This window comes from Triturus cristatus, chromosome 1_2 (genome assembly GCF_964204655.1).
Source record: "Triturus cristatus chromosome 1_2, aTriCri1.1, whole genome shotgun sequence".
In the NCBI taxonomy this organism is placed as follows: domain Eukaryota; kingdom Metazoa; phylum Chordata; class Amphibia; order Caudata; family Salamandridae; genus Triturus; species Triturus cristatus.
This window is the reverse complement of record NC_140580.1, coordinates 547,993,804-548,011,108: the sequence shown is the minus strand read 5'-3', so window position 1 is coordinate 548,011,108 and position 17,305 is coordinate 547,993,804. Positions and strand designations below refer to the sequence as shown.

The window sequence follows — 17,305 nt, the reverse complement described above, 5'->3', positions numbered from 1 at the left end:
CAAAAGTATTTATATATATATATATATATTTTTTTTTTCAACCACTTTTCTCCTTCGGAAAACCTTGAGCAACCTACACAATGACTCCTTGTTGAATTCAGAATTAAAAAAAAAAAAAAAATTAAATAGCTTTCCGGTATCACCCATCGGTTTCCCACCTGTTTCTACCACAAACTGCAGATAGGTTGAAACCATACAAAAACTTTAGAAATTAGACTACCTCTTAGGAAAATGCAAAACTTTTGGTAAAAAAATGTTTGATACAACTATGCCAGTTCATAAAAGCTGCAAACATGGTGATCCTAGTGCAGAAAACGTTTAAGAGCTCATATTTAAGAAATAAATGTGCATTCTTGCACAGTACTTTTTCTCATTTTTCCCACAAAAACCAAACGTTAACTATATGTTGGCTGTTTTCTCCGTATCCTCCAAAGGTATCTAAGAACCCTGGGTACCTTCAGAATCACCAGGATGTTAGGGGGAGGGGGGCGGGGGGGGGGGGGGGGGGGGGGGAATTCACATTCTGTGCGCATATATATATATATATATATATTTTTGTTTACAGAAAAAGGGTTACAAAGACTTAAGCACAAGCTACCCCAAATATAACAAAAATAGCTTAGCACAAGGGAGGAAAGCCCTAGCAGTCGAGTTGTTTGGGGTTACAAGGATATCAGTATATTCTTGATGAGTGTGCGACTATTAGTGTAAAGGCCCTTTCATGTTATCAGCTTATAAATGCACTGTCATCTATTGGCAAGACAAAAAATTGCTTGCATAATTAATTCGTATTTTTGCATGGTGGTATCCTGCAAACATGCCTAAGGCATATATAGCCTGGCCTCTCCCAGCACGCATGCATTCAACAGTTTCCAATATTTAAAAATAAGCAGACTGTGTATTTTTTGGCTCATGGTTGTGGGGCCAGCAGAAGCCACTGATGTCAGTAAAGGGCCAAAAAAAGAGTGGTGAAATCGCCATTAATGTAACTGCATCCGTTTCCTAGGTCTGGTTCTTTCCCTGTGTCAGCCTGAAGTCAGCCTCCGACAGTTTAGGTCTAGGCACACATTTAGAATTTCCTAGTCAAAACTTGCATGACACTGGTAAGAAGCATAGACAGAGCAGTGTAAACAGAATATGTGAGAGGTAGCCTGTGTAACAGTCTGGGATATATCCAACAGGTACATGCAGGCAAAATGCTTTCAATATCCTTGAAAGACCATTCCTAAAAGGGCAAAAGATTTCACCAGGAGCTCCTCCTCTACCCCCTTATGGCACTGTGGTGCATAAGAGTGAATACATCGTATGATGTGGCGTCATGTGACTGTCCCAAACATCACATACATTCAGTATGCGGGTCTTGGACAGACATTTGCTATCTGTATGAATAACAGGGCTTAAAGCCTGCTGATTTTAACAAGGACAATGAAAACTGTTGAGTGAATAACCGAAAGAAACTAGCATTGGCATAGACAATAGGTCTCGTCTTTGGGACCTTAAAAGTGTTTAGCCATGCAACAGTTGCATAACTAAATACTTATAAGGTCCCAAAAGCGAGACCTATTGGCTATGCCAAGAGGCCCTGAAGCCGCGAAAGTGATCGCGATCAAACATCAAAGCGGCCGTGAAAGTGAAAGTAAGCTCGGTCAATCGCGGCGCGCGTGCCCGCGCACATACACTGTAGCTCTAGGCTGGCCTGGTAGCACTTTTTGGAGCCCTCACAAAATGTCTCGCCAGACCAGCGCATGCGCTGGGTCAGGCGAGACCTAAAAAATAAAATGGCTGCTACTCAGTATTTACATCAATGATGGAGCAGAAAGTAAGTAATCAAGGTCACTAGCATCCCTTATACATGATGTGCTCATGTCAGGTACAGAATCCGCAAGGACTCCTTTCAAGTCATCATCTATCAGGTGTCAACAATCACCATTGGCAGCAAAAAATAATTTAAATCCAATCAGGCACATGGAAGGGTTCATATAAGTAATCTGCCTGAGCACCCATCAATTAGATCTACCAATTTACAAAATAACGGGACAAAGGACACTTTCCCATCCTCCAGTTAGGAAACCAGCCCTCATTTAGTGTGCTAGCAGGTAGGTGAAAAAAAGAAGTAACAAAATAGCGTATCCACTGATTGTTGCTATCCCTCTTTCACATCTGGTTAAGCATTGACTGCATTAGAAGAAAAAGAAGCTTTTCTAAAAAGAATGTATTGTAGTGTATTGTAGCATCTGTATAGCACAGGCTTCTCTACGAGAAGCTTGTGAGCGAATGGTAGCTCTCCTGCTACTTGTAAGTAGCTCTCCTGTATGTATCCAAGCCTACTAAATTGGAACCTCTTGCTTGGTTGAATGAATACATGTATACCAAAATTGTGTAGTCAAGAAAACAATGTGTGGAATTACAGGACTCAAACTGATGCATGGAGAAAAATGTCTGAATTTCCAAAATAAATTTAGAGCTGATTTTTGAGTGACAAATCATGTGGGATGACGTATTACTGACATTAGTCATTCGTGCCAGGAGCACTGCAGCTGTGACTGGCATGTATTACCTACATAGAGCCATTCTGAATTGATAAAGCTTTTTTTACATTACTACTAGCAACCCTGCTAGGTGCACTGAGGTGGTCACTGTTGGTAATCTTGCATATGGTGGCACCTAATGTAATCTTGTCTGATGTGGTCAGTAATACAACACAAATAATATTGGTAGCTAGCAATGATTTTCATTGAACATAAATACCCCTTATTCAGCAAAAGAATGTAGAACCCTGGTAAAGCACTTTACCCATATGTGACATTGTCATAGGAGGTGCGTCCCCTACCACGAACATGAAATAACTTCTCACAAAGGCCCAAAACAAAAACACCTTTTTAACCACACACCATACACAGTGTAGCTCGTGACCTTTATCCGTATGGCCTTCAGCAGCCACATTGGGATGCTCAAAGCGATCCAAATCCTACACTACACTACTTACTTTGGAGGAGAGAAATCAGCCCTCATACAGCCATTGTACCTCTGTTCTTTCCATGCAGCAAAACCTCCAATAACAAGATGAAGGGTAATTAATCTGGGAAGGATTAATCGCTGGACAACAACTTTTAACGATAAGTAACCCTGGGCGTAGTTCGCGAAGTAGCACTTCGCGAAGCTACGCAAAGTGCAGTTCGCACTACGCGAGCTACGCGTAGCACTTCGCGAACTGCGTAGTACCTTGTTCGCACTGTGCCAGATGTCATTTTCAATGATTGCACAGTGCAGACAAGCAAACGACACTGTGCAATCATTGAAAATGGCATCTTGCACAGTGCGAGCTGCAATTTTCTGCTGCTCGAGTAGATTTTTACTCGAGCGGCAGCTTTCTCAACGCGAACTGGTAGTTTCTCATCGCGAGCGGTCGCGAGCATACGCGACCACTCGCAATGAGAAACCTGGCCTCCTCGCGTTGGGAATCTCGCCGGGAGGCTTATTTTCCATGCTCGCGATCGCCAACTTGATGTTGCTGATCGCGAACAAGGAAAAAGTCTCGCCGGGATGTCATTTTGCTTGCTCGCGGTCGCCAACTTGACGTTGAGGACCGCGAGCAAGCAAAAAATGACCGCAGCACTACGCTACGCGTGTTCGCACTGTGCTACGTGCAGTTCGCGTAGTGCGAAGTAGCGCGAACTTCGCAAACTACGAGAGCGTAACGTAGTGCTTTGCCCAGGCTTAACGATAAGTAACTTTTCCATCTCCAACATTCTCCTCAGTACTGGGAATCTATTTCCAACAATGCCTAACCTGAATGCTTTCGTTGGAAGGATTGATCAGGCAAACAACTTCCAGAGGGACGTCTGACCCACCTGACTATATGCACTGGTGTACAAATACAGATCATGAGCACAAAAGTGAACATTTCCCTCCAAGTGGGCACTTTTCAGATAACAATGAGAGACATACTGAAAAACAGAAGCCATAGCTGGCTTTGTGAGCAGGCGAGTTCAGTTGGATGCCCAAGAAGCGTCTCATTTGCCTATAATTAAGAGTTGAATGAACTCTACAATCCAACTTCTATTGTTTTACTAACTGGATTCACAGCATTAGTCTGGGAATAAGACAACAACAGCTGTAGACCTTGATTTAGTAGCCTTGGTTCTTTCGATGTAGTAATTTCACACCTCTCTCACCTTAAACTTTTAGGGATCATTGTTCTGCTGAATCTTCAGATTTCAGGAAAGTCTGAGGTTAAAGTGAATATCCGAGACCATCTTAGGGAAGAAAGAATGGTGAATTCCATGTCCAACATTTCTCCGATTTAAAAAAAAAAAAAAGTGAAGGTCTCCTACAGACAATGAATCGATTAATTAATCGTGATCAAGCACGATACATTCAAGTCACGTATTTAGGCATTTGTGCTTTGGCCCAAAAGGCAAAAACATAAAACTTAGACAACACCAAGGTCAATTCCCATAAGAGCCTTGATTGTGCACCAGAGAGAATGATCTTTTCAAACACTCCAGAAAGTCGTGAATGATCAGCTGAATTCCAAAACGTTTTAATGCCTAAGAGATGCACTCTGTTCAAACCATACTGGAGGCCCAACTTAAGCAAATTCAACAAACATGGGGCCAGTGTGCAGGAAAATATGAAACCTAGCAGAGAGGCAACCATCCTGATCCTATGTGATCGTCAACATCATCCTCTGAAACACGAAGCAGCTCTCTGTCAAAGGTATTAGCATCATCCTGTGTGTACACCGCTTCGTCAAAAGAAATTGAGAGTAAAAGTCTGGATACAGATTAAGTGCTTTCACTTCTACAGGGAATTTTGTATACGCCCTCAAACTAGCTACCTTCTGTAACATTCTATCTACAGATTGCTCACCTAAGACTACTGCCCAGGAATCAGACTGGGTCCGGAAACATTTCCTTAGCAGGGCTCCTGTGCACCGCTAGGTAGCGTCATGTGACTCTGTGTTGGCTCTGTACAGTCTTGGAAGTGAAGGAGCATGGACACATACAAGTGTCAGCTCTGCGCGCTGACTTCAGTTTGTTTTTTCCCCTTTGAGCCCTCAGAGGCAGAGCGTAACATACGTTGATACCAGTGTGCTGAATAATGCCAATGTCCTGGAATACTCTTGGGAAAGTGGTGTCAGCTGAGGAATCTGCTCCGTAAACAGAGGGTACATTTATAGCACAAAGCAGAGTCATGGTTGGAGACCAGAAACACATCTCATGTGGGTCAGTGATCGAAATCGGTTCTCTGCATTCGCGACATGGTTTAAAAGCTGTCATTTTGAGTGGAGTCATTGTTTCCTAGCACAGTGGAAATCATTTTAGGAGTTGTCAGAAAATCAATAAGACTGAGTGCGGAGCTTCAAATTTGTGTTGAACGGTGCAGAAAGAAGGGCCAGACAGCACCCAGTTTGTTCTGTTCGGTCACTTCCGAGGAGGTACTAAGCCAACATGAAGCAGCACGGTGCCACTTACAAATACGCAAGATCACTGCTGAGAAAGGATTCCGGGACCAGTCTGGTGCCTGGAGAGTGTTCCAAGTTGAATGATTCAGAATTAGAAGTATCCTTCACCACAAGATTTCAAGCCAAAGGTAAAAACCTTAGAACAGATAGTGAGAATTTCTCTCCATGAAATTAAGGTACCTATAATGAGCATTCCTAATCGGAAAATGTAAATGCTCATCCTAGAAATTTGTTGTGATCAAAAAATCTCCCTGAAAAAATGGACTGAGGCTTGCCATGAGAACGTTTTTACATATTCTTTAGCTAAGAACTGGTTTAGGCACCTTAAGTCTAAAACAGGACTATATTTTTCCTTTTGATCAATTCTAGTGCTCCAAAAGAATATCTGAAGTTCACTGTTCTTCCCAATTCACAAATGAGCTCTCCATCCAAGGCACCCTTCACTAGAGGGACTGTACCTTGTCTTGGAGGAACAAATGATGTTTAATTGAGCTAAACCACAACAGTTTGAGGGGATAACTTTACTCCAGGTTGTGACACAAGGCTACAACTGTAAACGCATAAGAAACTAACTCAATTTCTTTCAAGCCTAGGGAGAACATCTTGCACCATGCCTCCACAAAGTGCTGCATGGGTTGGCATGCTGGAACCCAACTTTGTATAGCCTATCCAACCTCCTGTACATAGGGAGCATGGGGGAAAGGAAGGCTATCTGGACATTTTTACCTCTCGGTCTGCATTCTGTCAAAAATAGGCTAATAAAACTGCTGTCAATCCAAGTCGTGAAACAGCTTCTTCTACCTGGAAATCCACAGGCTTCCTTAAGGCTGGTCTGCTGATTAAGGCTCATTGAATGCACAGTCCTCGCCCTCATCGAAAAGGTTAGGGACAGAAAATGGATCATACTCAATTTCCTAGTGAGTCTACGAATCGAGTCACAGAACCTTGCTCACACATGAACTGAGAGGATTACTTTATTCACTACCTATATAGTGGACAGATCCACAATATCATGTGCACATCTACTGGGCAGTTTGTAAATAGCCAATTTCTCTAGAATAAAGGCTTTGGTCACCCCCCTCAAACCTTCATAAAGGGGCTACAGCAATTACTCATTATGTTACCATGTTTTGCTCTGACTTGCTTCGAATGCAAGTGGTACTGGGAGCATCAACTGCAAAGCCCCCATCACATCCAGGTACCAGCAGATCCAAACAGACCTCGTCACATCCAGATTTCTGAGGAATCTCTTTGATTCTGCTTAAACGATCAAAGAATCAGCCAGTGGGCAGTCTTTTATGAAAAATGTGTCCCCTTCAGGTGCTTTGCACTTAAGTACCCTTAAAGTGGAAACTGCCTTCTCTGCGGGGACACTAAGGCAGTGCTCAGTTAGGCTTCTAATAGGTGAGACGTGTTTTAATACCTGCCACAGTCTCCAAAGTTTACATTTTAAAGAACCGTTTCCATGGTTCGCATGCTGCACAGGAATCAGTAGTCCCGGAATGCTAAGACGAGAACAGCTTCGTTTGTGTAGCCAGTCTCAACACAGATTGCTTTCTGTGTTCGGACACTAAATGTGGCTATTACTCTGGCCTGCAAACAACGCAGGACTTGGTAGTTTTTCCAACAGAATTTCTTCCCACAGGCAATCATGAGACAGATTCTACCAGTTCTTTATATGTGACACGGTTTGCTCAACCCTAAATGGCTGCAGAACCTAAATAACTGTGTTGCCACACAAGAATCAGAAAAGAGAAAAATATACTGCAGAAAAAGTGATGAAAGGCGAAAAGACTTGGAAAAGAAAACGTATTAGGCAAAAGAATTTAATTGGAAGGCAACAGAAATGTGTAAACCCACAAAGGTTCTCATAGATCCTGCTATGCCAAGTAAAAAAAAGAATACGGAGGTAAAATGGCTTACACAGGGCTGGTCTCTCTGCTCTTAAGTAAGCTCCAGTCAACACAGACTCCCATTCATAAATTATCTTATATCAGGTCCCATTTCAAACAGTCATTTGGATTGTGGTGTAGAGTTCAATTCTTCATGAAGTGCGGATTGTTAATTTACATTCATGTCAAACATGAAACAAAGTAGTGGTCTCGAAATATACACAATAATTCAAGCTCTCAGGCACCTGTTTAATTAGTTTCTTCTTCTTTGCAGAGTCAGGCATGTTGTGGACATGACGGAAGAGCTCCTTCAGTGCTTCTTCTGTGCGATATTGCGTTTCCTCCTGCTGAGCAGCAGTAGCAGATGAGGAGCCCAACCGGCTTCTTTTTTCAGACTTGAATAGCTGAAGGTCTTTGGATCGTTGAGCTGGTAGCAGATCCAGGTCATCCTGAGAGAGGTTCAAACAGAAAAATAAATGCCCATCAGATGACAGTGTTTTTTAGCACTTTGAATCACTATCACATTAAAGTAATAGTCGCAAAAACATATTTAAATTAGAGAGGAACTGTTTTCTGTGTACTATTTTGTTCAACCATGTAGTCCTGACCAACAATTGGACAGCTTTTAGATGTATCTCATTAAAGTCCATACATTTAGGAAGTCCCAAGCTGGAGGACTGCATTTTGGAGTTCAGGTTGCTTAGCTAACAAGAGGCCTTCCTATCAACCTACAACAGCAAAGTAAGTATTTGAAATTCTGCTGCCCATTTAAGGTCTGGTTATTCACACAAAATGTATTATTGTGATATTTAAAGTATTCCCATAATGTTTTGTATACTCCAGCCAGCTGCCAGGGACCATGCCATGTTATAATGGTACATGAAAAATAAAAGTGTAGTCACAAAGAATAGACACATCTAATGGTAAATGCCAGGACTGCGGTAATAGCAAGAGAACTAGTATGCAAAGCACTACTGTCCAAACCATGAATAAGTCACATGAAGCAGTGGTGGCAGTGTACCGGGTTTTTGTGAATCATTAGCGCGACTAAACCTTTTTCTCAGTGTTAAGAACAATGTAGTCTAAGGACCTTGATCTAGTGAAGCTCAGCTGCTACGTGAACCCCAGATCCTTGTTCTGACCTTTGTGTGGAGTACACACATGTCCAATAAGTGTGTAGGGCTCTGTGTAGTGAGAGTGAGTACTGGGACCACTGGAATCCATTTTGAACTGCCTTTGTACTTCTTAGTGGCGTATTACCTAGTACTAAAAGAACTCAATGCAGTCTGACATCCCACCTTCATTCCTTACCGTCAGAGGCGAATCCAGTGCATTCCCTGTGGCATATGTAACACAGCGGACCTACCTCCTGCCCAAGGCATTGCATATATTCAGTGTAAAGCAGATGGACTAATTACTGATGAAGGGGACCTGCTAACTACCCAAGGCTTCCATGCATTCCAGGCAACTACTAGCCAGGACTTCCTTGCTTGCCGTTTAACACAACGGGCATGCATACCGGCCAAGACTTTCCCTTAATGTAAAGAAAAACACAGGTGGCACATACTGTCTGGGGATTTCGCTTACTTTACATGTAAAACAAGTAATTTACAGTGCAAAACTAGACTAACATTCCAGTAAGTCTTCTACAACCTGGAGCTCTCACATAAAGCGCCTATATTAGATTAAGTTTATATTTCCATTAAGTTCCCATGGAGGGGAAGGATGCCTACTAGGAGGAAACACGGTCTTCTAACCCTCTAAAAACATTTTGATGACAGGGATTTTGAAATAAGGGGATTTTAAAAAAATAGGTTTGTGAAGAACATTTCCTGTATGCAGTAAGAGCTGCCAAGTGAACTGTTATGGAAGATAATTGGAGGCCAGAACTTGCAAGATGTAATAATTAAGGAAGAATAACATTTTCCTGGAAAGTTGTAGGCTCTTCACCTTCGGAGGAACAGATGCAAACCCTCTTCTACTTTAAGGCATACTCTGACCAGGTGGAAAGTCGCTTGGCCTCTTTCAGAATTTCCATTCAGTCTTGCAGCAGGTTCAAATGCTCATATTGTACTAGCTCAGGAGCCATGCAGCCAAATTCAAGGAGGAGAGATTGGGGTGTAGTATCTGGCCTCTGAATTTTGTCAGCAGGCCGTGTCTGCATGGGAGTCTGAGATGTGGACGCTGTGACTGGGGAAGCAGGTCCATGAACCACCACCGTCATAGCCACTCTGGCGCTAGGAGTATCATATTGGCATTGGAGCGGGAGAGCTTGATTAGAATTGTCAGGATCAGGGGAATTGGTGAAAAAGCGTAAAGAAATTTGACAGACCAGTCAATCCAAAGGACATTCACCATTGTCCCTGGTTGGTAGTACCTCGAGGCGAAGATGTGGCATTTTGTGTTGCGTTCAGTGGTGAACAAATCGATGGTGGGCGTGCCCCAGAGCTGAAAAACGTAAACGAATTCATCACGCAAGACCTATTAGTGGTTTTCTTGCAGAACTCTACTTAGGGCATCCGTATGTGTGTTCTGCTCGCTGGAACATGAGTTGCTGTGATCCGCTGGTTTCGGGCGATGAACCAATTACATATGGACTGTGCTTCCAGTAACAAAGGCCTGGACCTAGTTCCCCGCTTGTTGAGGTAGTACATTATGGTGGTTTTATCCGTTTGAACAAGCAGGGTCTGTGATTTGAATCATGGCTGGAAGGCCTGAAGAGCTCAATGGACTGCTCGAAGTTCAAGGAGGTTGATGTGATGCATCTCTTTTGGGGACCACTTGCCTTGGATTTGTAGATGATCCATGTGGGCTCCGCAGCCTTGAAGTGATGCATCCATCACTATGATCTGAGAAAGAACCTGTTGGTGTCAAGGCATTCCTTGAAGCAGATTGGACGGGAAGCACCACCATTTGAAGGAATGCTTTGCATGGAGGGACAAATGGATCCGGTCGTTCTAACTGCCCGTTAGCAGATCCCACTGGTTCTCGAAGCATTCTTGGAGCAGGCGCATGTGGGGACAGGCAGTCGGAGTGAGAAAAATGCAGGAGGCCATCAAACCTAGGAGAGATGAAACCGTCCTCACCTTGGGATGAGATGCGGTCATAAGAAAGCGACATATCTGAAGGATCGATAACCATCTCTCCTCCGAAGGACAAACTTTTGCCTGGACGGTGTCGATGAGGGATCCCAGATGACATCTGAACAGGGATTGGTTGAGATTAGATGAGAATGATCTGAAGTCCCAAGCGTACTAGGAGTTTGCATGCCCAGTTGAAATGAAGTTGCGCTTCCTGAAAAGTTGAAACCTTTATGAGACAATGGTCCGGATGGGGATAGAAGAAGACCCGGTGTTTCCTGAGATGGGCATCCACGACTGCCATGACTTTCCATGGTGCTGCCCCACCACAAACCTCAGGAATTTCCGAAACTTTTCATGACACAGGGATGTGAAAATAAGCATCCTGGAGATCAATGGAGCACAACCAATCACACTGGTGGAGATGGGGATGGATTTGATTTAAGGACAGCATCCTGAACTTTTACCGACAAATCAATTTGTTGGCATATTTTAGATTGAGGATGGGTCTGAATTCGTTCTCCTTTTTCTGTACCAAAAAGGGGAGGATCAAATTCCATCGCAGGTTTTTGAAGTAAGATGATGACTTCCGATCTTAACATTTTCAGATGATGATTGGATGACTTTGGTGGTACAGTAGATGGGGGACTCATGAACTTGAAGTACGAGTTACTTACCTTCGGTAACGATGTATCTGGTAGAGACGATTCTAGCTGCAGATTCCCCTTCACGTAGAATTATCCCCAGGCGTGAGACTGGATCCGGAAACTTTTTGCCACAGCATCCCTGAGCACCGGGGGCGGGGCGACATCAAGTGACTCCGCCCAGGCGTCGTCCGCGTACGTGACGTCAGCGAGGTCACATAAGACCCGCCCCGGTGCGCCCACGTCAGTTTTCTTCGGAGGACTTTTCCGCACCACAACGCGGAACAACCAGATAAAAAACTGTAAGCATGGGAACAGTGTGCGAAGAGCAGAAAAAAATTGGAAAGAAACTGTGACTAACTCCACCACCAGGGTAGTGCCAACACCACAGAACCCAAGGGCAGGAAAAGAAGAAAGAAAAACAAGCAGAAACCTGCGCAGTCACCCTGCCAGCACATAGACAACCTCCCATCCCTGTGCCCCGGAGGCAAGAACAGGCGTAAAAGTCATGGCACACGTAGGAAGCCCCCCCCCCCCCCCCATTGTGAGAAAGGAATGGGACCAGTCCCAAGACAGACAGGCACAACAAACTTCCAAGCCACCCCAACCTAGAGGGCAACCACCCACAAGGGACAAGGGCAAGACAAGGCCAGATGACCCTTCATCAGAGGAAAGCAATGGAAGGAAGGGATAGAAAGCAATACCCCCAAAACCTGGAGGAGCCAGAGCAGCAGGGCACCGGAGCCCGGAACCCCATCCTCCAAGGACCAAAGGAGGAATGAACCGCCCCGATGGAGTCACCCGCAAGAACAAGGAAGGCACTCACAGGAGACGACAACGGAGCCCTGCCAAGAGCCTTTGGATGGCGGTGTCGGCCAGGGCATGGAACAACAGGCTGCCATCAAACGGAAGGTCGATGAGTCGCTCCCGAATATTCTCAGGGAATACTCTGTCCCGAAGCCAAGCATGGCGTCGGAGAGCGACTGAGGAAGCCATGGCCCGGCCCAGCACCTCCGAAATGTCTGGAGCGGAGAATAAACGCCGCAATCTCCCGGCCATCCAATGCATGATGCCGTAAGTCCACCAGGCCAGACTACTGGGACGCTGCAGATCCCAGAGACTCCGCCGTGTCCCACAAACAGGAGGAGGCCCTAGCCAGCACACACAAGGTGTTAAGGGCCCGCAGGGCCGCGCTGGTCGAGGCGAACATGTTGCGCCCCCAAGAGTACAGCCAGCGGGCCTCTCGGGACGGCGGAGTCAACAGCGGCGGCAGGGAGGGAAAAGCAGTCCGCAAAAGGGGGCTAGCGGCTGAGGGATGAAGGGAAAGACACGCCAGGTCATGCGGCGCCGGGAGGTGCCGGTGCAGAAGATGCTGAGGCACCGGGTCCCCTGAGGCAGGACGCTTCCAAGCCCCCGTCAGGGAAGAAAGGAGCGAACCTTCAAAGGGAAATAAGATTTGCCTCCCACCAGAGCCCTGGTGGCGGACCTCCAATAGATGGTCCGCCGGAAAGTGAGCCACCCGCATCACCCATGCGCAGAATGCCCACAGATGTGGACACCGCGTGATCGAAGGCTGCACCCGCCGCGCCGTAGGGCCCCGCGGTGGAGAAATCAGCTCCTCCGTGGGCGACGACTGCAAACTAAGGCGGCCGTCCCCGAGGCCAAGCGGGGCGGGCAAGGGCCAGACCTGTAAGTCAGAAGGAGCCGAAGCATGAGGAACCTGCCACTCTTCGGATGAACACCTCTGCCCCAGGAAGGGTGGGGAGCCGCCCTTTGACGCCGGTGCAAAAGACACCACACGGCGACCAGTCTCCGGGGAGGAAGACACCAATATGCATGCCTCCGGAGAAGGAGCGTCCGAAGACGAATCCGCGGTACGACCCCTGCGCAGAGCCGTAGAATCCGCTGCCTGAGGTAGGACGTCGGCGCCAGCCGGCGTCGCCGGAGAAGGGACCGACAAGGGACCTCCAAGTCACCCCGTACCGGGGACCGGAGTGGAGACCGGGGTAGAGCTGGAGCCGCACCGGCTCCAGGGCGGCGCCGGAGTAACGCCGACCCGACCTCTGCCGAGGCAGCCACCTTCGCGGGGGATCGAGATGGGCCTGGGGAGTGGCACGAAGCCCTCCGACAGCTGCGGCCCAGAATGAGGCGAAGATCGCTCGGCAACCCATGCGGCGGTGCCAGGGACAATTCAACCTCCGACGAGGCAGCCACCTGTGTGGAGGGACGAGAGGGGCCTGGAGAGGGAGGAGGGGTCTCCCCTCGACCCTGAGCTGGACGAGGAGGGTCCACCAACCTCTGTGGCACTGCACGGTCCAGCTGCTGCCGGCGCCGTTGCGGCGTCACCTCGGCCTTAAACAGGGCCACCCTGTCAAGGGACCAGGAGGGGCTCGGGGATGCGACCCGAGCCCCGGTGACCTCCCGCGACACCACAGGGACCCCCGCAGGAGTTTGCAGCGAGGCAGAGACCCCGTGGCCTGAAGGAGGTGCTCCAAGTCTAGATCCGAATCCGTCAGAGGGCGCCGCAGAGGGCCCTGCGCAGAGCGAGGGATCCGCCGACGCCCCAGGAGGGGAAGGAGGAGGAGACGCCAGCGAGGTCTGCAAAGCCACCGCGTATGTCTCCATTTGGACTCTCGACGCCACAACACCGGGAAACGGTGGATAGGACGAAACGCGAGCCGCATCACCCGCGGAGAGTCCCCGCCCCCAGGAGGCCGGAAACTAGCCCCCGGGGACAAACTGCGACACTTACCCACCAGGGAACGACGCTCACATGACATCTGAGAAAGGCAAGGATGACTACCACGGCCGAGTCTGAAGCAGTCCGTTGATGCAGACCGAGGGGAGGACGCCGACCTGGAGAGACGTGGCGAGAGAAGTTTCATCCGGTGCTCCGCCGCGACTTCGGCTTCAACTGTTGGCACTGCGTACAGTCTGTGGTGCCGTGATCCTCCCCCAAACACCACATACAAATGAGGTGAGGGTCCGTCGCCAACATAAGAAGCCCACAAGAGGTGCAAGTCTTAAAGCCCGAAGGCATTCGCACACTGTTCCAATAAAACAAATGGAAGAAAAAAGGGGCCTAACAGGCCCTTAGCAAGGATCGGATCCGCGTTGCACGCGGAAAAGGAAAAAACTGACGTGGGCGCACCGGGGCGGATCTTTCGTGACCTCGCAGACGTCACGTACGCGGACGACGCCTCGGCGGAGTCGCGTGAGGTCACCCCGCCCCCCCGCGCGCAGGGATGCTGTGGCAAAAAGTTTCCGGATCCAGTCTCACGCCTGGGGATAATTCTACGTGAAGGAATCTGCGGCTAGTAGTCTATCAGATACAGCAACCACTGCAAATAATATTTTGTACCCAGGCGTCATTTGGTCATTTGTGGTCACTACCAGGAAATTCGAAATGCTTCCCCTCACCGGAGTGGGTAACAGAAGAGGGGGGAGGAAAGGAACAGTTCAGGGTTTTGTGCCTGTACTAGGCTTTCCATCTTGAGCCGATAGCAGCGTAGGCCACCTAGAGGAATAGCCTCCCAGCAGAGTATAGGGATGCGGCTGTTGTCGTTCCCGATACCAGGAAGGGGTTTGAACCCTCTCAGAATAGTATGTACTCAGGTAAGGGCGGAATAATTTGCGTTGCTCCTTAGGTCTTTCCAGGCAGACCGCCTTAAGTGTGTCCATTTCGGTTTACGTACAAGACATTACGCCATACGTGTGACTGACAAAAAACAGAAGACCCAGAGAAAGGCAGATTGATGATATGCTGCTGTAGCTTTGGTTTCAGAGATGTGAGACAGAGCCGCGCATGCCTATGGAGGGCCACATCATGGCAGTATTCATGAGATAACACAAGATGATGGACAGAGTGCTGAAACTCCTCACTCATCTCCTGGGTTTAATTGATCGTTCTTTTGCTCACGATGCCACACCAGTTTGGACCCCGTCATATGCAAATCAGTCTTGACCCTGCTCCTCATGGGAACAGTCCAGCCCAAACTAGCAGGCCAGGTCCTTCCTGGATCAGAAACCAGAATCAAGGGACCAGTTTCAGGGTTTTACATTGCATCAGCCAGGATACCTTGAATCCAGCGACACAGCGAGGAAGGAACCCACGTCTGGGCATACCCTTGGCCACTTAGTGTGAACATAACAAACACAACAAGATGATGGCCAGAGACTTGAAACTTTTCAACCACTCACCCCCAGAGTGAGGAGGCGGGAGTAGTAGCATGGTGTTTCTTTGCTGCTAAGATTACCACAGAGTCTGGAGAAAGGTCCGAATGCAGGAAGTCTCGATCCTGGTTCGGTGGCCTATACTTTTTTTTTTTTTAGCATTCCTGATAGAGCAGACTTAGCAGAAACAGGGGTCAGGAAGAGTTCCATGGCCGGTTCCAAGAGGTCTGGTCTGGACTCCATGCGTTGTTGTAGCATCTCAAAGATCACTTATGTGGCTGGAGTAGGCATGTACATTTGGATTTTCAATTTTGCTGCTCCTCTCACTAAGGCTTGATAGAAAGTATTAATGTCAAGTATAGGAAAGACTCGAGGTGGTGGAGAGTCTGTTAAAGTAGGTGAGTAGCATCCTGTAGAATTGGAGGACTAGTATCTGGAACGATGGTGAGATCGTAACCATGATCTGGGTCTGCATAAACCTATGGCGATGATGCCTCCTGGATGACGAATGACATGATGTACGGTGGCTGCGAGAGAGAGATGGCACATCCTAGAACGTGATCTATACCTTGGCCGTGGCAACGGAGGTATTGGTGCAGCTGGAATTGGTGCAATTTGTGGAGGAGGAGTTAGACTTCACGGCGGGAGTGATGAAGGAGTAACTGGTACGAACTCAGGTGAAGGAGAGCACAACCTTTAATTGTCAGACCCTAGTGATGAATACATTCGGCACCTTTTTTTTCCCTCGGACGGGTTGTCAACGTCAAACTCCTGCGGCGGTGCAAAAGAGATCTGCTCGTACGCTGTCATGGTCTCCTCAACGATGAACCATTCTTTGATGGCGAAATAATTGCTTGTATCGACGTAGACCTACGGCTCTGTATCTACGGTTGGTGAGTCTTCGACGCTGACCTACCCAGTCTCGATGTCAATCTTCTCCTCTTTGTCGACGTTGAACCAGCTCCAGACGGTGAACAGGTCAGTGCTGTCCCTTGGTTCGAAGTCGACATTCTCGACGGAGAATGACGCAGTTTTCAGGCTGTAGACCTCGCTTTCGGATTTTTTTTGTACACCAGAGGTTGAAGATGGACTGACCCTCTCCTTGGCTCCTTGGGATCCTGTGCAGACTGAATCTGCTTCCTGCGCTGCTCTTCCGCGCCCCTGGGACATATCTTTTTTCAGGTAGAGTTCACCTGAAAAATGTTTTGGAGTGTGGGCAGCCTTTAAGAAGATGACTCGCTGGAAGACAAAAAATACAGACACTAGGAGGGTTTGTTTTGGCTTTCTTTCATCCACAGGTAGGGCACTTGTCAAGTAAAGATGGCCCAAAACCCCCAAAAAATGCAAGGGAGAGTAGAAAAATATCGAATGAAATGGTTTTAGAAAAACATTCACAAGGGAATTTTGAAGAGAAAAGTCTTAAAAAGGCCAAATTCAATGCTCCTAGGTCCTGTTAGCAGTTGCCGGAAAAAATAACGGAGGTAACTGCCTCTGGCAAATCATGATGGGACTCTGGAGGTCTCTGGGGCCTTTAAGGCACCACATATATTTTCAGCTCTTATAATGTCAGCATGAGACTACACTGTCTTGTGCTTCTTCATTTCTATACTCTTCTAAAAAAGGCTTTGTGAAAGACATTTGAATTGTTTTACAAAATCATTATGCATTTACATGAATAGACATCTCCTTGCAACCTTTTTTATCTGTAAAATGAAGAATTCGGCAATTGTAGTCCCGCTCCTACAGGCTGCATAATATTATTCTCTCTTAAGTGGCTCTGCTGGCCTTCCCAAAGAAAGATGAACATCTACACTGAAGAAGATAAATTTGATAAAGCGCCCCGGGGTCCCTGCACATGGGCGAAACTCTTCAGGGCTTATGACTATACATGGAAATCCCCTACAAGAGAAGAAGGAAATATATGCACAAGCCCTTTTAATTAACGTACACCCGAAACAGGCTGATCAGGGAAACAGAGAAAGGTCAACAGGGCTTATGTGCAACCTTTAACTGTGCCAATGGCAAAATCTTGCCCGTTCAAGGGTAAGA

The 17,305-nt window shown here is 47.2% G+C and overlaps 1 protein-coding gene across 7 annotated transcripts in view; it reads right to left on the bottom strand.

Annotated features, from left to right (window-relative positions):
• The window catches only part of ARHGAP19 (Rho GTPase activating protein 19), a 209,646-nt gene that overhangs the window by 40,016 nt on the left and 152,325 nt on the right, over positions 1-17,305 (bottom strand). For all 7 annotated transcript variants that reach the window (XM_085606408.1, XM_085606401.1, XM_085606410.1 and 4 more), the window contains exon 8: positions 7,605-7,808. In XM_085606408.1, the coding sequence (XP_085462534.1) occupies positions 7,605-7,808 (204 nt within the window). The remainder of the gene's footprint in view (positions 1-7,604; positions 7,809-17,305) is intronic.